This window comes from Trichosurus vulpecula, chromosome 3 (genome assembly GCF_011100635.1).
Source record: "Trichosurus vulpecula isolate mTriVul1 chromosome 3, mTriVul1.pri, whole genome shotgun sequence".
Lineage (NCBI taxonomy): Eukaryota > Metazoa > Chordata > Mammalia > Diprotodontia > Phalangeridae > Trichosurus > Trichosurus vulpecula.
This window is the reverse complement of record NC_050575.1, coordinates 252713020-252740683: the sequence shown is the minus strand read 5'-3', so window position 1 is coordinate 252740683 and position 27664 is coordinate 252713020. Positions and strand designations below refer to the sequence as shown.

Here is a 27664-nt window from a genome sequence, read left to right as displayed (position 1 = left end):
AGGAGGATTGCACCTCATTATTACATATATCAGAATTCAAAGACTCATCCTTAAGTCAACCTAACATCATCATAGTAAACTGGAAAGTTGAACCTATGAAAATGGAGAAGAGGCACTGTCAATGGGACTACTTCACATTCCCTAGTGTTTCTTCACTTTCTGCTATATAATTAAGGTATTAACCTCTTCAGAAATGTTTATTCAGAGCTTGCTTATGCTGCAGCAAATTAGAAAGATAGTCTCTGACCTCCAAAGCAAAGTTGTTATTCATTTGAATCTTCTGGATATTTGTGGCTATCTTGAGTCTTTTTTTAATTATGGGATTTCACTGAGAACTGATGGTAATACAATTCCTATGAAAAACACATATACATACAATATAAATTCCACTTTTTGAAAAAAATGCCTTTAGTAACATCTCCTTTGCAATGCCTCTGATATGAAGTGATAATTAGTACAGCCCTAAATAGGTATGCAGTGGGATGAGATTCATACAGAATGCTGTCATTCCATTTTAACTGGCATCACCTGCAAAGCCATGAGATGCAGAGGGCACCAGAAAAATTAGTTCAGCTTGCAGTGACTTACTGGTCTTTAGAAAGCCAAACATAACAAAAGATTTTTTTCCAGTGTAGTTCCACCTTGCCTATGTGGTCTCCCTACAAAATCAGTGTTAACCACTGTTGCAGGATAACCAAAAAGAGATTGCAATATAAAAACAAATTTATGATTTAACAGATAATTAAATGAATTCTACTCATGAAAGATGATTTTCTTATTCTCTTAAAATGTCATTTTAGGGAAACTTTCTTCTTGTTCCTTTTTACTTACCTCAAGTTTCTTGCTCTTCAAAATTGAAAGAGTTGGAACAAATGATGCTAAAGTCCCTCCCAGCTCTGACATCTGATGAAAGATCCTTTTCATTTCTGCTGATTACTTATTTCTGTTATTTTAATGACTCTACATTGATACTAGTTAGGAGATAATATTCTCGTTAATGACCATCAATAGTCAACATATCCTGAGTCTGCATATATTGTTTAGTGTTATGATCTTCTTGGCTAATAACTATATTTTTTTAGTTCAAGGCCTTATATGTAGTACGTGCTTAATAAATGTTTCTTGGATGAATAAGTAAATGAATAATTAAAAAAAACTAGTGAAGGCCTAGTGATATTACAAACTGTGCTTTGGTTGAATCATTATAACCCAAGATTGATTATAAATTTTGTTTTGTTTTGTTTTATAAATACTGTAGATATACTAAAAACTTCAGGGAAGATAGGTAAATAGTCCATTAGTCTGAAAACCGAGCTATGAGCAGAGTTGCAACCCATTTATTTGAAATTCATTGATGATCATTAGTTAGTTTATATCTATTTATATGGAATAGCGGAAATTGATTTGTATATTATGACTTAGGCAAAGGACGTGTTAACTGAAAATATCATAATTTATCTTCACTAATTAATGAATAAGTTAGATCATGATACATTAAAGCAAATAACTTGCTGTTGTCAAACTTACCATACAGGCCCTTAGAATTTCTCCTTTAATTTGGGTCTTTTGAAAATAAATCACAGTATGTATATGTCCCTAAGTAGCAATAGGAAAGCTTTAGTAATATGATTATAGTTTTTTTAAAAAAAAGTAGAAGCCAAGATAGAATCATAGAATCTCATATTTGGAAGGGAGCTTATGTATTCCTGTGCAACTCATATGTGAAGAAAAATCCGCTCTACAATATGCCTGACATGTGGTCTTCCCATGCTCAATTTGAAGTTCTCTGTCTAAAAGGAAGTCATTGTCTTGAAATCTAATCTGTTCCCCTTTGGAGAAGCTATCACTGTTAGGAAATCATTTCATTATGTCATGCTTAAATTTGACTTTCTGTAGCTTCCAAACATGGCCCTTAATTATGCCCTTTGGAAGCAAGTAAAACAATTCTAATTCTTCATCCAGATGACAGCCCTTCAAATACTTAAGGCAGATATCATGTCATCAAAAAGTCTTTTCTTCTCCAGACTAATCATTTATAATTAATATAGCTGATTCGTATATGTCATGGTTTCTAGTCCCCTTTCCATATTTAACTTAGCCCTCCATATGTGCCGCAGTTTGTAAATGTCAATCAACCAATCAATCAACATTTATTAATTACTAGCATTTATTCTTGTCCTAATTTGGGTTTCTTAAAATTGTTTCAAATACCAATATCAAAATTCAGCATGTCACATATGCTGACAGTTGGTAAATGAATGTAAAATATGAACTATTACATTTTGCTTCCTAGGATATATGCTAGGGGCAGGGAATCTTTTTTTTTATATGTCACCAATTAAATTGCTATGTTATGTTTCAATGATGATACACATTAAACTTAAGTTCACTAAAATTCCAAGCCCTCTTTTGATAAACTGTTATATATAGCCTTGTTTCTGCTTATTGTACTTATTTAATTAATATTTTGTACTAATTTGTAGGATTTTAATACCTATTAAATTTCACCTTATTCCATCCCACCATTCTAGACTATTGAGATCTTTCTGGATCCTGAATCTGTCATCCACTTCATTAGCTATTCTTTCCAATTTTATGTTATCTGCAGAAGCATGCCTACAGCCAAGTCATTGATACAAAATTTTAAACAGCACAGGGCTAAGGAGAACTCTTTGTTGCACTCCTGGAGAATTCCCTCCAGGTTGAAATTGGATTATTAATTGCTACTCTTTCGATCTTGTTCAATTACTTCCAAGTCCACTTAATTATACTATGATCTATGGACAGCATGGTGTAGCTAATAGAGTTGTCCTTAGAGCTAGTAAGACCCAAGTCTAAGTACTACCTCTGAAAAATACTGGCTATTTGACCCTGGGCGAGTTTCTTAATGTTTTAGACAACCCTCGAAGAATGAAAATTGCAGAGAAATACTACCTGTATAACTAGAGAGTGCTTCCTTGCCTAGGAGTTCCCTATACCAATGAAATCACAAGTTCAAACCCTATCTGCCATGAGCTAGCCTTTATTTCTTCATCCTATCTACAAAAATGTCATAATAGACTCTGTCAATTCTCTTTCTAAAATCCAGGTATAATACATTGGTGGCATTGCCGTGATGTGTCATTCTAATAAACCAATAACAAAAGGAAATGAGGTTAATCTGAAATAATTTGTTCATAATGATCCTATCCCCTATCGTATCCACTCTTACTGATTACTATTTCCTCTTCTAAGTGCTTGTGCACCTTCCCTTTAATAACATGTTTTAGAATTTTTCCAAGAATCTAAGTCAAGCACAGCAGCCTATAGTTTGAGATATCTACCAGCTTTTCCTTCTTGAAAATAAGGCTTATACTTGTGTCTTTTTGGAACCTTCTCTACAACTTTTCAATAAACGAAGGCAGCATTCATAGCCAAGAGTCCTTCTAATGCCTTAGAATATACACAATTAGCTCAGAACTAATCACTTGAACTCATTAAAGGTAGCAGTTATTTCTATTATCTTGGGTTTCTTTTACCTCAACTATTTTGATTCTGCCCTCCTTCTCACTGTCAAGATCTTTCTTGGTAGAAAAAGGAAATGTAATTAGTGTAACATAATTTTACCTTCTCATGGTCCTGTGTCCTCAAGAAATAGCCCCTACCTCTTATTGAATTTTCCCTTTGTACCCAATACACCTTAAAAATACTTAATTTTGTAAAATCTTTATTATTCCTTACTAACTTTAGCCTATTCTGAGTGTTAACGCTCGTGATGTTGTTCTTATAGAAAGCTGTCTTGCAAGGGAAAAAATACAGGGCAAGAAGATCCCACTAACATTTCTCCCTTCCTCTAGTATTCATTTTAAACCAAATAAACCTTACAGACCTCAGTTTCAAGTTCAAGTTGTAAAGGACATCAACTATCTTGTATTCCAATTTTATTCTCATGAGAAGAATTCCTTTTTCAACATTCCTGATAGATGATGAGTAAGAGCTACTTTTTTGGTCCTAAAATATATCCAACCACAGATTCATGGTAAAATTCTAATAAGCTTCCATTATAGGTTTCATAAATCAGTTTTCTATATTATTTATTCAGGTAAAAGCCAATGAGTTTTAACACTAGTTAAAACTTCAGAAAAACTGAGATACCCTCTTTGGTATGCAAATGTGTCAAATGTAAAATCAGCAGGTGACATCTTTTAAAAGTGAAAATTCACATATATGGCCACTTAATGTTAAAAGCATTGTCTTTCAAGTGAAAGCAGAAATCATTTTCATTTGCCAATGCCTTATTATATGCTTTTCTTTGATTCAACATTTTTTTCATAATTTCTATGATTGTACAACATGGAGCCACTCTGATTTATTGATTAAGAATACTTGCTATTTGGTGAATTTGGAGCACAATTGGCTAAATAGACATTTTCATACCTACTAAAAATTCCATACCTGAAAGTCTAGGTCATTAATATTATGCATATATTCAGGAAATTTATTTTAATAAATAATCTCAAACTTTATGTAAACTTTGTTTTTAGATTGGTTAGCCACTTACTACATGTAATTCAGAAGAAAAAAAATGGTCCAGACCAGCCCTTTAGAGAAAATTTTCTTTAAAATATGATTTCCCCATTTTAAAAATTTTCTTTATGTCAACATTCAGATTATTATACACAATAAAGTTAGATTCAATGACTGCCAATCTAAAAATTAAATCTAAAGGGTTTGTTTCAAGACCATGATATCTTATTTGCAATTATGTCCCATTAGGTTGATTTTCAGATGTGATGGTGGGGGGCATAGAAATAAGCTAAATGGTTGGTGGTGGTGTTTGTCGTTCTTGTTGTTGTCCCTGTTGTCATCATCATAATCATCATCTGTCTTTGAACCCTCATGGTGAATGAATGGCATTCTTTGTGGCATCAAGGTTCAGGAGCTCTAACATAGGAAGAGGAGAAATAAATGACTGATGTTAGTTTGTTATGATATCCTCTCAAATGTATTTCCTCACTTTCTCTCTCAGTTCCTTCCGATGTATTTTTCATCAACTCAGTGTGGAAAGGCTATTATGAGTATTTAGGGAAAAGACACCCTGCAACTTTAACTGTGGACTGGTTCAACGCAACAAGTAGCAAAGTAAATGCTACGTTTATTGAAGGATCTAACGTGGAGCTAAAACTTTCAGGTGAGTTCTACACTAATATCATGGGCATTTCTAAGCATTCTGTTCTAATGAGTGGCAAATGCTTAAATTAGTCCCCATTTTCCTATAAACTTCCTGATATTCCGTCCTTTATTCCTTGAATCCTTTTTCTGCCACCAAACTTAATGTTGATTTCACAAATCTTTCCTACTTCACATGCATTTTGTTCCTCTTCATAAGCTGTCATTCCTTCTGAGATTCTCTGAACCAAACATCCACAGTTTCCCATTTATTCATTCATCACTCTTCCCTACAGTTAGGCTTCATTTTCTCCAGAAGGACTTTCATACTGTAGAGTGGGCAGACAGTTTTTCTTCAACAGAATGGATCAGTGGTCTTCAGTGAGACCTTGAAAATCCAACTTTCATCCTCAGTTTCTACAAACTAAAAAAAAAAGATGAGAATTGATGACTCACTATTGAATAAATAGGTAGTCCAATTTGACCTTGGGAATCTGAGAGGAATTCTGGGTTCTATCACACATTCTTCTCAATTTTACAAGAACATATAGGAATAGGAAATGTGTGGTTGTATATACCAGTAAAGGGGTAGTTAGGTGGTGTAATAGATAAGAGTGCTGCCAAGCCTGGAGTCAGGAAGACTCATTTTCCTGAATTCAAATGTGTCCTCAGACACTTACTCGCTGTGTGACCCTGGGCAAGTCACTTAACCCTGTTTGCCTCTGTTCCTCATATGTAAAATGAATTGGAGAAGGGAATGGCAAGCCACTGCAATATCTTTGCCAAGGAAAACCCTAAATGGGGCCATGAAGAGTCAGACATGACTGAAAAGCAACCCAACAACATCAACACATACAAGTAAATGTATAATAGATGTGTATTGTTCTAAATAGATCCCTTTCACTGGTTCTAGAGTTCTTAGGGAAGTATGGAGCTATAAATTTACACTTAGCTGGACCCGGAATACCTTCTCTGACTCAGAAATTACTACAAGTAGGTACTAATGAGAGAGAAAATTCCTGGTAATTTTAGCTTCTGGTTTTACCTATAGAATTCTAAAAGAAAGGTTGAAGGTTCAGATCTCCGAATTCATGTGGAATCAAGAAAGTGACCTGAAGTATTTACTCTCCAACTAAGGATGGATAAATTCTTGACCTAGTAATCATGGAAGTTTCAGGGACTATATCCTGGGGAGCACTTGATAGCTTAGTGTGAAGACAACTGCATTCGTTCTTTCTGGAACAAAACAAAGTGATTCTTTTCAAAATACCTTAATTGAGAGTCATCAGGTCCTCAAACCTTGGATTTATGAACAAGCATAAAGTGAAACCAAGTGGGTAAACCTTCATATCAGATTCATGAACACTCAATATTTAAACTGTAGTCAGTTTTCAGATATGAGGAGAATACCTTTTGACTTCAATCTCCTTTCAGGCTGTGATGTCACAAATCTGTCTTTTCACCAAAGGTATTTCTGATAAGAATTAAAAAAATTGTTCTTTCAACTGAATTTCAAGCAACAGTCTTTGTAAATTTAGTCATAGATGCTAGAAATCATGTCTCATCATTAGAAGATTAAGATAATAAGCCTTCCTAATTCTTATATGTCCCAAGTAATTATATGATCCTTAACAAAATTCCTTCTCCCTTCCTCATTTTTACACAAATTAGGAATCATGGACCATGCAAAAAGAATTGGTTCTTAGTCCCGTATGTCATTTTATGATTGGTATATTTTTCTGTCTATGCATATTAGAATAAATATATAAATTAAGAAAATGCTTGTATTTTTCTTTTAAACTACAGGTGAAAATGCTAAGATTTAGGAAAATATTTTGTAGATATTTAGAAAAGTGTAGACTTCAGCGAAGGATTGCTTTTTAAAAAGTGTTGCAGCTGGTAAAATGCATAGAACTAAATTTTTTTAGATCATTCATATAGCAAATGTTTATTTAGAAGCCTACTATATAGACATCACTATATTATTCACTGTGGCGATCAGGGGAATATATAGTTGAGATAATATGGTTTCCATTTTCATGGAGGCCACAATTCTAGTAGCACTATAAGAGTTATGGACCAGTACAGATTGTTCCAAGTGTCTTAGTGCAGTTTTAAGCTGTTAAAGCATATGAATACTTGCAATTATAATTGAACTATTAAAGCTTAAAACTGCACTAATATTTCTGGAACAACTTATATAATATACAGCAATTCATGACAAAGTTATTAGAGGTGCATAACAAAATACTATATGGGATCTGGATGAAACTGGAAGGAAGGAGCTTTTTTCCAATAAAATAATCATGGAAGGCATCCTGGAGGAGATTGCATTTGAGTCAGTTTTGAAGGATAAATAGGATTTAAATGGATAAAGAAAGCTGTGCACTTTGAGAACTGATAGAATTTTAGTTGAAATTTTAAAAATATTCCTTTTCTTGATTCTAAAACACTAATCTTCACAGTTGTAACTCCTCCATTCCTTGTTTCCAGAAAGAACCTTAGTATTTGCCTGGGAAATGGCAGTTTCTAAGAAACTTTTAAATTTCTGTGAGATCACTGAAGCATAATGTATATCCTTCCTGTTTTCCCATCATAAGATCAGCAAATATGCAATTTTGCACATCTGAAAGCTAGACTAAAATTAAAATTAACTCCTCACAAGTCAATGTTTATAGATCTGAATCTCTCTAAGGAGAGAACAGTTAGCCAAATAACTCTGGGGAGAAGTTATTCTTATAGATTCTTCCTAATGTCATTTGTAGGTGTTTATAAGAAGGAAGAAGCTCATTTACTTCTGAAAGTTTTCCAGATTAAAGGACCAGTGGAAATTTTTGTAAGCAAGTTCGAAAATGACAACTGGGGACTAGATGGTTATGTAAGTATTCTGTATAATAGTTCTGCAAAGCATATTCTTCTCTAAGTAGATAACTTCTTGGTCAAAACTAACCACTTTACTTTCAAAATGGGGTTGAAATAACAGTCATACTTCCTACTACCTCTTGACAGAGGTGGTATACTCAGAAGTATGAAACATTGCATGTGATGTCAGATTTTTTAAATATTGTTCAGTTTTGCTGTTTTTCTCTCATTCTTTTTCTTTAAAAAAGTATTTGTCATAAGAAAGGAAGGGGTGGAATGCAGGGGAAAATCTATGTGATATAAAAACAAAAGATAATAAAAATCCATGAAATAAAGAAATAGCAATCATGTCTGCCTCTGATAATGATAAGCTATTCCTTTGTCAAATGACACTTTGAAGTTCTTGGCAACAAAGATGAGCTTTGGAGGGGACATAATGTGACCTTATACATTCTACCATGCTAGCATTTACTATAACCTTTCCCCCAGGCTGCATGAGCTACACCTGAGGTTCTCACAACAACTCTTAGGTGAAGAAAAAGTTCGGGATCTTCTGACTTATTTCCTGAAAATGATTAGTATGGCTAATCACTTGGAGCTGAAGTTCTAAGTCAGCTCACAATCTCAGGATATAGGTACAATGGCCATGATTATGCATGTATATTCCATGCTACCTCCAGCAGTAAACACACTTACAGCACAGCTAGCCCGCCTTCTCTCTCTCCCTCAGCTCTAACTGCTCTGAGCATTTCCTCCTACACCCTTTCCTGTTCCTCTCCTTCAGCAAGCTCCTCCCACCACATGTGACTTAGGCTTCCTGTGATGTAAGCAGGTCCCAAGGGCCAATTAATGGGTGGGGAAGATCTTCAAATTTATATTACCAATATAGCCATTCTGAAAAAAACTGAGGTTGTATTTTAGTATATTAATAGCCAAATGATTTAAACAAAATAATTTTTATGTATTTAAGGAAAAAGTTCACATATCATTTATAGTCATTTGTTTGGCATATTCTTTGTATTAGTTACTATTTTTACATGCATATAAATACTAAAAATACTGGCATGTAGGTTAATGGATATGCCTCAAAATCTGAAAACTGTGTATAGTGATGATGGTTCTTGAAAACTAATGATTGCTATTATTCATTTTTTCACATTTCACCTTCTTTATATATGTTAGGTATCATCAGGGCTTGAAAGAGGGGGATTTACCTTCCAAGGTGATATACATGGGAAAGACTTTGGAAAATTCAAGCTAGAAAGACAAGGTAAGATTGTGCTTCTAAAATTAGTTATATGAGGCATTTTGGGCTCTTTAGCTCAATATACATGTATAATAACCCACGATACAAATGAAGAATGCGTATTTTTATTAAGGATGAAGACATAGATTCGATGAAGGCATAATTCTTGTTAATTTAAAAAACATGTATCACACTGTGTAAATTAATAAAAGACTACCACCATATGGCTTTCTAGAACTAATTATTCAATAATTGAATATTTGTCAAACACTACATGCTAAATCCGGTGGTCAGTGCTGGGGAAATACAAAATTTATATAAGGAACAATGCACTGGATCTTGCAGTACGATTAAGAGATGGAAAATAATCCCAGACGTCTTATGATACTCTGTTTTACATATACATACGTATACTAGAGTTGTACAAAGCAAAGTAAAAGCTAAATCCTAAACCCATCACCAAGAATGGTAGCAGACAAACAAAGAAAAATTTGGAAGAATTGAAATTGAGATAGACTTTAAAAGGCTGTGTCAGAATTTAAAAGGAAAATTGTGGAAGGGGGCATATTACTGGCAGAGGGAATAATGTGAATATAATCAAAGAGGCAGGAATATTACAAAGTGGCTAAATTTTATTACAGCTTAACTGTATCACATAGAATACACATAGGGGAGTAATATGAAATGTCTGGAAGGGCAGGGTTATGATGGATTGTGGAAAGCCTGAAATGTCAGCCAAAATTTTATTCACTGAGGAATTGGGAGCCACTGAATATTTGTGTGTGGGGGGGTATTTATTTTGTTTTGTTAATAGATTGACCTGATCAGATGGTTGGATGAGGAAGCTTAATATAACCATAATATTAGGGATGGAATAAAGTGAGGAAAGACTAAAGTTGAGATGAGTTATTTGCAGGCTACTGAAGCATTAAAGAAGTGACAATGAAGGCCTAGAATGGTTGCAGTGAAAATAGAGAGAAGGGGACAGGACTGAAGAATGTCCTGCAAATAAAATCTTTAAGGACTGGTAACTAATTGCCTGTAAGAAGAAAAGGTAAGGAGTCAAATATAATAAGATTTGAAATATTAGTTAATACTACAAAAGAAACGATGCAAGTGGAAGAATGAGCATGAAAGATAAGAAATTTGAGGGTTGGCAAGATATCAAGATGGAAATATTCTTTAAGAGATTGGAGAAGTAGTCCTGGTATTAGGGAGAAAGGCCAAGGCTAACAATAAAGATATATGAATCATTTACCAAGTGATAGTGATTAAAGCCATAAACCGAATGGGATTTCAGGAGGGAGACTAGAAAGAAAAGAGAAGAGAGAAGAGGTCATAATCTTGGGGAATATCTACCTGAAAGAGTCTAGAAGTGGACAAAGAACCAATGAACCAATAAGAAAGGTCAGATAACCAGGAATGTGTCATGTCTTTAAAGCCAAAGTATGAACATTGTCAAAAGTGAGATACGGTTTGGGAAGGATGAGGACTTTAAAAAGACTTTTATGACTAGGAGGTCATTGGTGCCCTTTAAGAGAGTCATTTCTGTAGAGGCTTGGTGACAGAAGCCAGTTTGCAAGGGATTAAAAAGACTAGCTGGTAGCAGAGACATATAGAAAACTTTTTCAAGAATCATGGCAATGAAGAGGAAGATAAAGAAAGGATGGTAATTGGATGGAACAATTTTGTGTTTGTAGAGACTCTAGTAAAATGATTAAAGACAGCTTGCAAAGTATACAATGTAATATTGAAGTGAAAAAAAAATTTTTCATGACCTAATTTAAAACATTTTTTTTTCTAGAAAAGGGTAGAGTGGTTTGTCATTTCCCTTTCCAGCTCTAGCCATAGCACCACCTAGCCACCAGTTCTTCATTTATAATATGCTACAGCCTACTTGGTCCCACTATGGTCCTCTCTGTTACCATTTGGGTAACTCTCAAATTTAATTCTTCAGATACTGTGATATCCCATGACTCATGACAACACTAGATGTTCTTTTAAAAAAACCAACATTAGTTTCCCTGAGTTTGGAGTCATTAAAAGCATTGTTTGGCTTCCAAAATTTAATCTAGTTTGCTCTGTTGCTGTCATTCAATTTTGGACTCAAATTGTTGTCCATACAAAGTTTCTATAGACGATGTATATAAATACATGTGTATATATAATTTGTGTATGTATACGCAGATATCCATACATATTTATGTATGTGTGTATATATACATACAGATATATATATACACACACACACACACACACATATATATATATATACACACATACTGATGGACCTATGGGGTATCCATCCAATTGCATATAATAATTTTTATAACAGGTATTCTTCATCTACTTAGTTTTTCTTATGTGGACAGTTAGACCAAACTCTTTTGCAACATTATGAATCTCACTGATAAGATTGTGATGCCCTGGACCTTAATTTCAATCAGCACAATGTCATCCACAGACAGGAAAGCTGGAGAATTTTACCATCTATTGAATCCTTCTTCGATTTAATCTTTACATCATCATGGCAAACATCTTTGGCAAGCATATACTTGTTTTATGCCTTAATATTAATCAGAGATCTGTCAAAGTTATCATTGCAGTTAACTTCTTTCAGGGAATCCTATATGGTGTTAAAAATATATGTGAGAGATGCCTTGTTAAAAGAATACTTTTAAAGCATCATTTTGCTCTTCTCAGTCAAATTGTTTAGAGCCAGCTAAGAATAAGTACAGTAATATCTACACCTCTCAATCAATTGTATCACTGAAAAGAAGTGGATCTGCGATGGAACATTATTTTTTAAAGTCTGTCTAATACTTTCTAATACCTTCATCAAAAATACCCTCAATCCATGTATAGATTCATCTGATAAAGGAGAGGCATTGTGATAGAAAGAATAGAAATTTAGACCCAGAAACAAAAAGATCTTCATTATAATCTTGCCTCTGACACTTATAAGCCATGTGACCATGGGCAATTGGGGATAATAATGCATGATGTACCTGCCTCATAGGGTGGTGGTCATTCCCAAAGACTCTGTTGACAGTGATATTGTTATTTCCATAGAAGCATATGCATCTAATCATTCATTCATGTATTCATTCATCTGATAAAAATTTAAGTGCTGGCTATATGCTATACATTAGAGGTACCAAACTCATGGCCTTGCAGCCTGCATAATTCACAAGTGGGGGACCAGATTAAATAAATAAATAAATAAATAAATGAGTAAGTAAGTAAGTAAATAAACAACAAAGATAATATTAATTTGTGTTTTTCTAAGTCAATATGTGGCCTTTAGGGAGCTATTTCTGTCTAAGTTTGACACAACTGCTGTACACTGTGTATTTGGTGAACCAAGTTGTACTGTTCTGAAAATGTCCATTTATTTCACTAAGGGAAGAGCTACTTTCAATTCATTTCAACATTATTGAATGGTGAACACTGAGGTGGGCATAAAAATCAATGAAACAAGGTTATGGTTGAAATTTGCAGTGGATCATGAGATCCCCAAGCTCTACATAAGCAAATGATATTGCTTACTGATTGTATTCATACTCACATTCATATTCATACTTCATATTCATTAAGATTTTCAAAATATTTTACATATATTATCTCATTTCAATGAGTATTATTACATGAAAATATTAACTCCTAACAAAAATAACTGATATTCAGACATTAGATTTACAAAGTTTTTTCTTTCTAAATTACTTATATTCATAGTGGAATTAATGTTCCTTGATGGCAGAAATCATTTCACTTTTGTCCTTATATCTCCATTGCCTATAATTATTATAAGACTGGATATTGCTTGAACACTTCAAAATTAGATCAGATTACTTTGTAACCATTTAATCTAAATCAGACACCTTGGAGATTTTATCCGCTTCATTCCCTTAGAGTTTAGTCTAGAAATTTATTTCAAAAATATACCTCATTATAAAGAATATTTTAATGTAAATATATTTTAATTCACTAAATGTTTTTCATTTACATGTAAAAAATTTAATAATCATTTTCAAAAATGTTGAGTTTCAAGTACTCTTCCTCCTACCCCTCCCCTCTCTTTGAGAAAGCAAACAATTTGATAAAGATTATAATTTAAAGTCATGCAAAACATTTCCATATTAGCCATGTTGCAAATAAAAAGACAAAATTAAAACAAGAAAAATTTTAAAGAATGTAATAAAGTGTGCTTCAATTTGCATTTAGAGTTAATCAATTCTCTCTCTGGAGGTTGATAGCATTTTTCACCATTGGTCCTTTGGAATTGTCTTGGATCCTTGTCTTGATCAGAGTCACTAAGTCTTTCACAGTTGATCATCCTTAAAGTATTATTGTTATTATGTACAATGTTCTCCTGGTTCTGCTCACCTAGGTTTGCATGAGTTCATATACCTCTTTCCACGTTTTTCTGAAACGATCCTGCTCGTCATTTCCTATAGCACAGTCGCATTCCATCATAATCATATACCATGACTTGTTCAGCCATTCCCCATTCATTAATGGGTATCCACTCGATTTCCAGTTCTTTACTGCCACAAAAAGAGCTGCTATAAATATTTTGCATATGTTGTTCCTTTTCCTTTTTCTTGTAAGGATAATTTAATAAATAATGTTGTTGTTATTTTATTAGATTAAGAAGCAACAGCATAATGCAAATAAAATTGGAGCTCTCATTATAATAGAAGATGCCATTTTAAGATTTAACATTTAACTAAGCTACATGGAACATTCATCTGTTCACTCAACTAGTGAGTTTTTTAAGACAGATTCCTCCATGGATAGTCTTATAGATGGGTTACGAGATCCTTTGCCCCTACCCACCATGATGATTTTGGCGTTTAGTATATCCAAATCATAATATAAAGATATGTTTTGTCACAAGCTTTTGTATCATATAAAATAATCACCATAAATTTGAATAGCATATACAATGCTGGCAGAAGAATTTTCTTTATGCATAGATCTTATCATATCTTCAATACTTTGATAAGTTCCCTATGGCTTAACAAATAAATCCCAATCTCTTTAGTTAGGCATTCAAAACTCTTCACAAGTTGACACCTAGGTTGTGAACCTGGGTGACTGAGAATATAGTGGTATGGAAAGTTCAAAAGAGGGAACGGTTCAGAGGGAGATGAGTATGAGTCATATTGAGTTTAACAGGTCTAAGGGACTTCTTTTTTAATATGTGAAATTGGTGGTTTGAAAGGCTGATTTGAAGGACAGGAAAGATGTTAGGACTGAATAAATCTATGTGAGAATCAGTAACATAGAGATAATATTTGAATCTATAAATGCTAAGATCAACAAGGGGTTTAAGGAAAAACTTCTATAGGACTGAAGAAGTAAAGATAACAATTGAATCCATATTTGCTGCTGAGATCAGTGGATGAAATAGTATAGAGGCCTTAGGACAGAGCCCTGGAGGACACTCAAAATTAGATGTTACCTGTACAAAGATCCAGCAAAAGAGACTGAGAAGTAGAAGTCAGGTAGGAAGAGAACCAGGGCAGAGACTGAAAGGACCAGAGTATCAAGGAGATGACAGTGATTAACGTTGTTAAAGCCTGTAGAGAAGTCAAAAAAGTAAGAATTGAGAAAAGGCCATTAGATTTGTAGATTAAGAAATCAATGGAAACTTTGGAAAGAGTAGTTTCAGTTAAATGATGAAATCAGAAGCCAGATCATAGAGACAAAAGAAGAAAATGAGAGGAATGGAAGTGCAGGCATCAATTAGAGATGGCCTTCTCATGGAGTTTAGCTATAAAGGAGTTGAGATATGGGATGATAGTTGGTGGGGATAAACAAATGGATTAAGTGAAAGGGTTTTTTTGAGGATAGGGGAGACATGGAAATGTTTGTAGGCAATAGGGAAGTAGCCAGTAGACAGGAGGAGACTGGAGTGTGATAATAAGAGAGAATAAGAGTGTGAACGATAGAGAAGACAGAGCGGAAAGGGATCACTTGTGCTTGTAGAGGAGTTTGCCTCGGCAAGAAGCAGGACCATCTCTTAATGTGAAAAAAGGAATGAAAAAAGACAGGAAGAGGGAATGCCCAGTGAATGGTCTCAATTTTTTTTCATTTAAATAAAAAGCAAAGAGGAATGGGAGCTATGGAGTTTTGAGAAGAGATGAAAAGGTTTAAGTGGAATAGTGAGTTAATTTGGTGAGGGCAGGGGGATGTAAAAGGATTTCTTTGCCACAATTAGGGCCCAGTCAAGATTATATAATATAAATTTACAGTGGACCCCATCAACATGGTTTCATGATTTTCTCCAGCTTTCCTCAGTAGTATGTGAATAGAAGCCAAGCCAGTGGATATTGAGAGTAATCCGTGGCTAAGATGTGCCCTGACATAATCAACCATACTATAAGAGGGCAAGAAATTCAAGAAAATAAGATAGTGAAGCATTGAACTGGTTCACCAAGGGGTCAAAATGGAGAAGGAAGGAGAATGTAGCAGGTACAGGGGTTATGACCTAGGATAGAACTGAGGGGTCAAAGAATTAGAGGTCATTATGAGGACAAAGAACAGTGTTTGGGTCTGCAAGGCAGAGGGAGAGGTAGAATGGAATATATTGTGATCTGATGAGGAAATTTAGATTAGCTATGGGTAAAAGTTGCAAAGAGGCAAATTTTGGCTCAACATAAGGAAAATTTTTCTAACATTTAACATTTTACTTCATTTGCTTCTTATTTTGTATTGTATGTGTTCACCAGTGTCCCATCGTGCCATGTTCACTGTTCTTCAGTTGAACATAAACTGCTTGAAGGCAGAAATTGTGTCTTTTTTAAAAAATGGTATCTCTAGTCCCCAAAACAATGAATTGAGCATATTAGCAGCTTCATAAATACTTCTTGAATGGTGTTGAAGATTCTTTGATCAATGTGATCACAGTGATAACTTTGATCCTCTGATAATCATTAATATATGGAATTTAAAACAGAAATAAAAGTTACTCAGAGTTATTTGATACTATAATGAAATATGTTCTTCACATGGTTTAATAGAAAATATTGAAGTTTCCCAGATGCTTCTGTTTTTTGGTGACACTGTATTGATTGCATTCATCCCCAGAAAATTGTTGTGCTTCCTAAATGAAATAAATGGACATTTAAAAAGTTAACCTAACAAGACATACAGGAATAACCAAGTAAATCAGTTATTACCTAGATTATACCATAATGTTGGAATACAATCCACTGAGTTAGTCGCTAATAAATGCAGTCCAGCTCACAAAAAGGCAATTCAGGTATAAAATGAACAGGACCAAGAATTGAATAGGAAAAAGAAAATGGACTGGACTCTTTTTAAGAAACCATGCAGCACTTTAAATTCCAATAGTCTTTAAATTATGCAAAAAGGCATACTTATGGTAAAAATATCTTCAACAACTAGAATTTTAATCAATGTTCAGGCATTGTGTTAGGTACTGGCTTCAGCCTTCAAAGAAACAGTATCATTGGTGACTCAAAAGGAAGAAATTGATGCATGTTAGGAATTAGTTGACTGTAGCATGCTACCAATGATGACTTGAACAAAACCAAATCAAAAGGTATCATCAAAAATGTATTATTGGAAAATCAAATAATCAGGTCATACGACAGGAATAACAGCCTAAGTATTTTACTGACATCCACAGAACGTTTAAAAACAAAATCCCCCTGTATTAGTAGGTGTTCTGAGAGGTGTGTAGGAAAGAACATGGTCAAGAATCACACAGATTGAGAGAGTAGTGTTGTATTTTGTTTTCTGATGTTCCCTACAGAAAAGGATATGTTCTTTGGGCATGTCAGGTCCTTCCACTCACTTTTGAGGAACTATTTAACTCATAAAATTAAAAGATATATACTACTGGAACTTGTCAATTGACAAATTCAAACCAGCTTTTCCTAATCTAAGATTTTAATTAGTCTTTCCTCTTGCTCTTCCAAGCTGTTTTCAAAGACTTTAATATTTTCTAAGTTCCACATGATTCATACATCTCACTGCCTTTACCATAAGTTATGGGAATGTGGCCAGAGCTCCTGAGATTCCTTGGGGCATAGTCTAATTGCTTGAATCTTGCAGGGATGATCAAATTGATCTTATTTTCCTCTGCTATGCAGATAGGGTAAATCTACATTGTATAAGGTGATAAGGTAGGTGCGTGTGTGTATGTGTGTGTAATATATATAGATATAGATATAGATATAGATAGATAGATAGATAGTGTGTGTGTGCAATATATATGTGTGTGTGTCTGTGTGTTTTATATACATGTGTATATGGTATATACCCATATGGATGTATCTACATATACACATATACATATATAAAATAAGGTTTTTCATAGTCAAGAGTATCTTGAACTTACAAAGGCAAATTGTTCTTTGATAGTTCTCTTGTTCAAGGTCTACTAAGGTCTACTTTCTGTCACCTCTGTAATTGGTACAGACTGCTGAATTCATTGATGATGTCATAGACCAACAGTTCTTTTAAATTCTACCTCAAGTTTTCCATATCCAAGAGGAATAACTTCTGAGATCATGTTCAAAAGGGCAAGGGGTCATTGAATTGAATCTGTGAACTTTTCCTCTATGTATGTTTGCTGCCCACATGAGGCATTCTATATCCCCACTTTACGCACTGGTGGTGTGTATATCTGTGGAAAAGTATGCCTTAGTTGCTTATCTCTCTGGGGGAGTTTCCATTGAGATGAGGTCTTGGATCTAACAAAATCTCAAAATCTTACGTACTTGTGAATGTTTATATTTCTTCTCATCTTATAGAGTCTGAGTTCCAGGAGGGCAAAAGCTGCATCTTAATTATTGCTATATTTGCCTCAGCACCAAATTACTCTATACACAATACACATAAGAAATGTCTCTTGAATGGGTAATGAATGAAGTGAAGGCATATTTATTTAATGTATGAAAATAAATACAAATGTAAAGGTTTGCATATGGCCATATGATTTCAAAATATATATTTTAGGGTGGAATTAACTTGTCTCTAATATTATCTATTATACCCTTTAACTTCTAACTATCTCTGTGTGTGTGTGTAATTACATATAGAGAAAACAGACAATTTTAATAAAGCAGATGTGACTAAACTTTGTATATATATGTATGTATATGTATATACAAAGTTATATACCTAAGTAGAACAAGTATACTGATTATCTTTTATAGTAACAATGTCTAATATATATACAGTGCCCATATAGGCCTACCAGTATGTAAATATAGCCTCATCTGGGTAATTCCAACACTGAAATCCAAAAAGAAGAATTTAAGAACTACTAAGAGAGTAAAATCTAGACTATGATTCCCAATGCCGTTATTAAAATACTGACTTAAATATTCTGCTACACTAACAGAATACCAAGTTTCCTTCAAGATTATAGTGATTTGTTAAGTAATTATAATGCTAGGCATTGTGATTTTTAAAAGAAGAGAAAGGGGGGCGGAGCCAAGATGGCAGCTGGTAAGCACGGACTAGAGTGAGCTCCCTACCCAAGTCCCTCCAAAAACCTATAAAAATGGCTCTGAACCAATTCTAGAATGGCAGAACCCACAGAACAGCAGAGGGAAGCAGGGCTCCAGCCCAGGACAGCCCGGACAGTCTCTGGGTGAGCTCTATTCCACACGGAGCTGGGAGCTGGGAGCTGGGAACGGAGTGGAGCAGAGCCCAGCCTGAGCGGCATGGACGATCCAGACCAGAAGCCGGGCGGAGGGGGCCCTAGCGCCCTGAATATGTGAGCTGCGGCAGTTACCAGACCCCTCGACCCACAAACACCAAAGACTGCAGAGAAGGTTAGCAGGAAAAGCTGCGGGAGTGGAAGGAGTTCGCGGTTCGGCTTCCAGCCCCGGCGGCAGCGGAGGTGGGGCAGCTACAGCTGTTGTTACTTCCGGCTCCAGGCCCACCTGGTGGGAGGAATTAAGTGGCGGATCACAGCAGGGGTGCACAGCCTGCCGAAGATCTGAGCCCAGTCTGGACTGGGGGTCCTTGGGGAAGGAGGAGTGCGGCTCTGACAGAGCTGGCACCTCCCCCCCAAACGTAGAACATAGAACTCGTTAGTCTACAAGCAGTCATACCCCACTGAAAAACTCAAGGGTCAAGTTAGTTGGTTGGGAATATGGCCAGGCAGCGAAAACGCGCCCAGATTCAGTCTCAGACTTTGGATTCTTTCTTTGGTGACAAAGAAGACCAAAACATACAGCCTAAAGAAGACAACAAAGTCATAGAGCCTACAACCAAAGCCTCCAAGAAAAACATGAACTGGCCCCAGACCATAGAAGAACTCAAAAAGGATTTGGAAAAGCAAGTTAGAGAAGTAGAGGAAAAATTGGGAAGAGAAATAAGAAGGATGCAAGAAAACCATGAAAAACAAGTCAATGACTTGCTAAAGGAGACCCAAAAAACTACTGAAAAATACACTGAAGAAAACAACACCTTAAAAAATAGACTAACTCAAATGGCAAAAGAGCTCCAAAAAGCCAATGAGGAGAAGAATTCCGTGAAAGGCAGAATTAGCCAAATGGAAAAGGAGGTCCAAAAGACCACTGAAGAAAATACTACTTTAAAAATTAGATTGGAGCAAGTGGAAGCTAGTGACTTTATGAGAAATCAGGATATTATAAAACAGAACCAGAGGAATGAAAAAATGGAAGACAATGTGAAATATCTCCTTGGAAAAACCACTGACCTGGAAAATAGATCCAGGAGAGATAATTTAAAAATTATTGGACTACCTGAAAGCCATGATCAAAAAAAGAGCCTAGATACCATCTTTCAGGAAATTATCAAGGAGAACTGCCCTGATATTCTAGAGCCACAGGGCAAAATAGAAATTGAAAGAATCCATCGATCGCCTCCGCAAATAGATCCCAAAAAGAAATCTCCTAGGAATATTGTTGCCAAATTCCAGAGCTCCCAGATCAAGGAGAAAATACTGCAAGCAGCCAGAAAGAAACAATTTGAGTATTGTGGAAACCCAATCAGAATAACCCAAGATCTGGCAGCTTCTACATTAAGAGATCGAAGGGCTTGGAATGTGATATTCCGGAGGTCAATGGAGCTAGGATTAAAACCTAGAATCACCTACCCAGCAAAACTGAGTATCATGTTCCAAGGCAAAATATGGATTTTCAATAAAATAGAGGACTTTCAAGCTTTCTCAGTGAAAAGACCAGAACTGAATAGAAAATTTGACTTTCAAACACAAGAATCAAGAGAAGCATGAAAAGGTAATCAAGAAACGGAAATTGCAAGGGACTTACTAAAGTTGAACTGTTTTGTTTACATTCCTACATGGAAAGATGATGAGTATGATTCATGAGACCTCAGTATTAGGGTAGTTGAAGGGAATATCCATATATATATATGTATATATATATATATGTTTAAGTATATATATAAGTGAATGTGTATGTATGTATGTATCTATGTGTATATGTATGTATGTGTATGTATGTGTAAATATATATATATGTAAAAGAGAGAGAGCAGACACAGGGTGAGTTGAGGATGAAGGGAAGATATCTAAAAGAAATAAAATGAAATTAAGGGATGAGAGAGTAACATACTGAGAGAGGGAGATAGGGAGAGATAGAATGGGGTGGATTATCTCGCATAAAGGTGGCAAGAGGAAGCAGTTCTATGGGAGGAGGGGAGAGGGCAGGTGAGGGGGGAATGAGTGAACCTTGCTCTCATCAGATTTGGCCTGAGGGGGAATACCATACATACTCAGTTGGGTATCTTACCCCACAGGAAAGAAGAGGGAGGAAGATAAAAAAAAAAAAATAAAAGGTGGGGGGATGATGGAGTGGAGGGCAGATGGGGGTGGAGGTAATCAAAACAAACACTTTGGAAAGGGGACAGGGTCAAGGGAGAAAATTCAATAAAGCGGGATGGGTTGGGAAGGAGCAAAATGTAGTTAGCCTTTCACAACATGAGTATTGTGGAAGGGTTATACATAATAATACATGTGTGTCCTAGGTTGAATTGCTCAACTTCTTAGGGAGGGTGGGTGGGAAGGGAAGAGGGAAGGGAATTTGGAACTCAAAGTTTTAAAATCAGATGTTCAAAAACAAAAAAACTTTTTGTATGCAACTAAAAAATAAGATACACAGGCAATGGGGCGTAGAAATTTATCTTGCCCTACAAGAAAGGAAGGGAAAAGGGGATGAGAGGGGAGGGGGGTGATAGAGGGGAGGGCTGACTGGGGAACAGGGCAACCAGAATATACGCCATCTTGGAGTGGGGGGGGGAGGGCAGAAATGGGGAGAAAATTTGTAATTCAAACTGTTGTGAAAATCAATGCTGAAAACCAAATATGTTAAATAAATAAATTGCATTTAAAAAAAAATAAAAAAAAAATAAAAGAAGAGAAAGAAGTGAAAGTATATACATTTGGGGCATTAACATGTCTATTGAATAGTTTTCTGAACATCACAAGTGAGTTTTGGCAACAGTCTGAGCATGTTTTTTTTTTAAACTTAGTTGTAAAAAGAGACTCTGCAGCAAAATCACTGTTTCACCTTTTTATATTTTAAAGATGAGCAAAATGAGCCTTTAAAGGTTAAATGATTTATCCTTTATGGTTACATGCCTAGTGATAACAAAAGACCTGTAGGCCCATAAAGGGACCTGAACTGAAATAGAATCTGATTACAGATTACAGAGCATTGTTTTTTGTTGATTTATTTAATTTATTTAATATTTTTAGTTTTCAGCATTGATTTTCACAAGAGTTTGAATTGCAAATTTTCTCCCCATTTCTACCCTCCCCCCCACTCCAAGATGGCATATATTCTGGTTGCCCCATTCCCCAGTCAACCCTCCCTTCTGTCACCCCACTCCCCTGCCCCAACCCCTTTTCCCTTACTTTCCTGTAGGGCAAGATAAATTTCTAGGCCCCATTGCCTGTGTATCTTATTTCCTAGTTGCATGCAAAAACATTTTTTTATTTTTTTAACATGTGTTTTTAAAACTTTGAGTTCTTTTTTTTATTTAATTTATTTAATATATTCAGTTTTCAGCATTGATTTTCACAAGTTTGAATTACAAATTTTCTCCCCATTTCTACCCTCCCCCCCACTCCAAGATGGTGTATATTCTGTTTGCACCATTCCCCAGTCAGCCCTCCCATCTGTCACCCCACTCCCATCCCCCTTTCCCTTCTTCCCTTGTAGGGTAAGATAAATTTCTATGCCCCATTGCCTGTGTATCTTATTTCCTAGTTGCATGCAAAAACTTTTTTCTTTGTTGTTGTTTTTGAACATCTGTTTTTAAAACTTTGAGTTCCAAATTCTCTCCCCTCTTCCCTCCCCACCCACCCTCCCTAAGAAGGCAAGCAATTCAACATAGGCCACATGCATATCATTATGTAAAACCCTTCCACTATACTCATGTTGTGAAAGATTAACTATGTTTTGCTCCATCCTAACCTATCCCCCTTTATTGAATTTTCTCCCTTGACCCTGTCCCTTTTTGGAAAGTGTTTGTTTTTGATTACCTCCTCCCCCCATCTTCCCTCCCTTCTATCGTCCCCCCTTTTCTATCTTCTTCCTCCTTCTTTCCTGTGGGGTAAGATACCCAATTGAGTGTGTATGGTATTCCCTCCTCAGGTCAGATGCGATGAGAGAAAGATTTACTCATTCCTCCTCACCTGCCCCCTCTTCCCTTCCTAGAGAACCGTGTTTTCTTGCCACTTTTATGCAAGATAATTTACCCCATTCTATCTCTCCCTTTCTCCCTCTCTCAATATATTCCTCTCTTATCCCTTAATTTGATTTTATTTTTTTAAATATCATCCCTTCATATTCAACTCACCCTGTGCCCTCTGTGTGTGTGTATGTATATATATATACATACATACACACACACACATATATATACATACATAGACACACACATATGTACATATATGTATACACACACACACAAACACACCCATATATATATATATACACACACACACATATATATATATATATATATATATAAACATATATATATATGCATATTCCTTTCAGCTACTATGATATTGAGGTCTCACGAATCATACAGATCATCTTTCCATGTAGGAATGTAAACAAAACAGTTCAACTTTAGTAAGTCCCTTATGATTTCTCTTTCTTGTTTACCTTTTCATGCTTCTCTTGATTCTTGTGTTTGAAAGTCAAATTTTCTATTCAGCTCTGGTCTTTTCACTGAGAAAGCTTGAAAGTCCTCTATTTTATTGAAAATCCATATTTTGCCTTGGAGCATGATACTCAGTTTTGCTGGGTAGGTGATTCTTGATTTTAATCCTAGCTCTACTGACCTACGGAATATTGTATTCCAAGCCCTTTGGTCCCTTAATGTGGAAGCTGCCAGATCCTGTGTTATCCTGATTGTTTTTCCACAATACTCAAATTGTTTCTTTCTGACTTCTTGCAGTATTTTCTCCTTGACCTGGGAGCTCTGGAATTTGGCGACAATGTTCCTAGGAGTTTTCTTTTTGGGATCTATTTGAGGAGGCGATCGGTGGATTCTTTCAATTTCTATTTTACCCTCTGGCTCTAAAATATCAGGGCAATTCTCCTTGATAATTTCTTGAAAGATGATATCTAGGCTCTTTTTTTGATCATGGCTTTCAAGTAGTCCAATAATTTTTAAATTATCTCTCCTGGATCTATTTTCCAGGTCAGTGGTTTTTCCAGTGAGATATTTCACATTGTCTTCCACTTTTTTCATTCCTTTGGTTCTGTTTGATAATATCTTGATTTATCATAAAGTCACTAGCTTCCACTTGCTCCAGTCTAATTTTTAAGGTAGTATTTTCTTCAGTGGTCTTTTGGACCTCCTTTTCCATTTGGCTAATTCTGCCTTTCAAGGCATTCTTCTCCTCATTGACCTTTTGGAGCTCTTTTGCCATTTGAGTTAGTCTATTTTTTAAAGTGTTGTTTTCTTCAATATTTTTTTCAGTATTTTTTTGGGTCTCCTTTAGCAAGTCATTGACTTGTTTTTCATGGTTTTCTTTTATCATTCTCATTTGTCTTCCCAATTTTTCCTCTACTTCTCTAACTTGCTTTTCCAAATCCTTTTTGAGCTCTTACATGGCCTGAGACCAGTTCATGTTTTTCTTGGAGGCTTTTGGTGTAGGCTCTTTGACTTTGTTGACTTCGTTGACTTTGTTGACTTTCTGTCTGTATGTTTTGGTCTTCTTTGTCACCAAAGAAAGATTCCAAAGTCTGAGACCGAATCTGAGTGCATTTTTGCTGCCTGGCCATGATCCCAGCCAACTTACTTGACCCTTGAGTTTTTGTTGGGGTATGACTGCTTGTAGAGTAAAGAGTACTTTTTTCTAAGCTTGAGTGGATGTGCTGTTGATTTCAGAGCTATTTCTATACAGCCAGCTCTGCCACCCCAGCACTCCTCCTTCCTCAAGAACCACCAACCTAGACCTGACACAAATCTTCAGCAGGCTCTTCACTCTTGCTCTGATCCGCCACTTAATTCCTCCCACCACATGGGCCTGGAGCTGGAAGTAACTGCAGCTGTAGTTCTGTAGCTGCACCTCCCCCGCTGCCCCTGGGGTGGTGGCCGAACCCCAAACTCTGTCCCCTACAGCTTTTCCCACTAACCTTCTCTGTTGTCTTTGGTGTTTGTGGGTTAAGAAGTCTGGTAACTGCCACAGCTCACTGATTCAGGGCACTAGGGCCTGTTCCAGCCTGCTGCTGGTCTGGTTGGTCCTGCCGCTGCCCACGCTGAGCTCCACTCCCCTCTGCTCTGTGCGTGATAGCCCTCATCCAGCGACCATCCAGGCTGTCCTGGGCTAGATCCCTGCTTCTCTCTGCTATTTTGTGGGTTCTGCATTTCTAGAATTTTTTCAGAGCCATTTTTTATAGTTTTTTGGAGGGACCTGGCGGGGAGCTCACACACGTCCCTGCTTTTCAGCCACCATCTTGGCTCTGCCCCTGGAGGTCCCCAGAGCATTTTTAACAGTAGTAATTATCAAAGACAGACCCTGGACTTAGGTCTTCTGACTTTGGGTTTAGTACTCTTTCCACTACACTACCTTGCCTCTCTATTATTTATAAGCAATTGGGAGTAGAGGTTTTTATAGAGGTAGCACAAATAATAAATCTCTCTCATTTCCAAACCACTAAATTTCAACAGTGATCTTCTGCTTTTATTTTAATTGACTGTATGACCTAATTTCATCTCCTTCACATTAGTTACATCAGCTAAATCATGATCCTTTACTATATTTTTGCTTTCTGCCAAGTTGAAAATTGATTTCACATGGGGCAGCCTCCTACAAGATGGTCTGACTCATTCAAATGAGGTTGATTTCTAGTTTGATTATAATGGTCTCACAGAAGAAATCCACTTAATTTATGTTAAACAGTTCCCTTTGATGTGAACTGAAGTCATTTCATATTATTAGAAACTAGTCAGAAACTTTAAGAAATATTTTTGCACTCCTCAGTGTCTTCCTATTTGGGTAATTTTAACATTCTGAGCCTCTTATCCAGTAGTCTTTATATTACATTTTATTAATTTATCATAAAGGTAGCCAGAATGTAGTGAAAAGAGTATTCCCAAGATTATTAAAGAGACCTGAGTTTGAACCTCAGCTTCTTACTATGTTTATTACCAGAAGCAAGTAATTTAGTTTCTCTGGTCTTACTCACTTGTCCTCATCTATGAAATTTCAGACTTGGACTGAAAGATCTTTAACTTCTCTTTCAGCTCTAAATACTTTCGTTCAATATGTTGGCCAATCAATCAGGTACTTATTGAGAGCCTACTATATGCTAGATTTAATGTTTGGCAGTAGGGATTCAAACATGATGAATCAAACAAATCTCTGTTCTTAAATATTTTATGTTCCAATAGAGTAGATGACAAATATAGATACCAATATATAAAAATAAATAGAATACAAGTAAATATAATGTAATGAAATACAAGGTTGTTTGTGAAGGAGGGCACTAGAACTTGGAGGTAGCAGGAAAGACGTCATATATATAAAGTAGTGCTTTTGTAGTCTAGAAGCATAGTACTATGGCCAAACTGAGAAGGAACTGCATTCCAAATGGTATGAATGGCCGGTACAAGAACGCAGAAACTGGAGATGTAACATCATTTGTAAAGAACAGAGAAAAGCCCATTTTAAGTGGCTCTCAGAGTAGGTAAAGGGAATTAATATACAGGCAATATGGGAAGATAAGTTGAGGCCAGATTATAAAGGGCTTTTAGAAGCTTGTCAGAGGAGTCGATCATTAAAAATTTTAATTTCTTAGATGATTTTTTTCATAATTGTATATCAAAGATTTTTTTCTTTTCCTTTTTCAGGTCCTTTAAGTATAGATCCTGATTCTTCAAATCACTATTATGGTACAAATAGCAGTTCTGTTGCAGCTGCCATTCTAGTTCCATTCTTTGCGCTAATTTTATCAGGTTTTGCATTTTACCTCTACAAACACAGGTATTGTATAAAGCATCATGGTCATATCTTTGAGAATGTAACTGAGTCAGCCTTCTAACAAATTATTATTACAGTATCTAATTTTAGTATTTCATCAATATTCTCTTCTTGTACTTAAATGATATAAGTGGTTATCCAACCCACAAAGCCAGTTGACCAACTCCAAACAATACCCATTTAAGAGAAGAAAGCCAACAGACTATGAAAGAAACACTGCTGAATCTTTGTGGTTAATTAGACTGAATATAATAAAAGAAGAATTTTTAAGTAACTAGGAGTTTCTGAAAAGAAAAGAATAATGAGCTCTCTCTATGCTGTGGCTATTTTAGAAGGGGATTTCATACTTGAGGTGGACATGTCATACCAGATGGGCTATAAGTTTACTTTTAACTCTAAGGTCCTTTTTTATGAACTATTTTGCTAGATAATTTATTTGTTTTTAAATAGATACTAGTATGATAGTATGATGTGATAGTCTGACATAATGAATAGAGAAAAGGCCTCAAAGTCAGGAAAACCTGGGTTCGTGAGTTCCTTCTGAAAAATATTGACTTGGTGATCTACGGAAGTCACTTAACTTCTCAGTGCCCCAGGCAATTCTATGATAGTTTGGGATTTTTTTTAAGAACAGTGTCGGGGAGGGGAGGGGACTTTTTTGGCAGTTCTGTGAATCCTGTCGACTGCTTATCAGAATAATATTTTAGATGCTTATAATAAAATACATAAGATACAAATAAAACCAATAATATTAAAATAAAAAATATCAAAATATTTAATTTTTTTTAAAAATGAGTCAATATGCCTAGTTTAAGAACTCTTGATGTAGTATGAAAAGCTCAATAATATAGTTCCATTTTACCAGAGAATTTAAAATGTTCAGGAGTAAAAATTTCTTTCTCTCCATGACTCCTTCAGGTTTGTTT

At 35.6% G+C, this 27664-nt stretch overlaps 1 protein-coding gene across 1 annotated transcript in view; it reads left to right on the top strand.

Annotated features, from left to right (window-relative positions):
- The window catches only part of LOC118843733 (CUB and sushi domain-containing protein 1-like), a 2679416-nt gene that overhangs the window by 2648269 nt on the left and 3483 nt on the right, over window positions 1-27664 (top strand). The window contains 4 exon segments of the mRNA XM_036751485.1: window positions 5009-5170; window positions 7914-8026; window positions 9193-9280; window positions 26609-26741. Of these exon segments, the coding sequence (XP_036607380.1) occupies window positions 5009-5170; window positions 7914-8026; window positions 9193-9280; window positions 26609-26741 (496 nt within the window).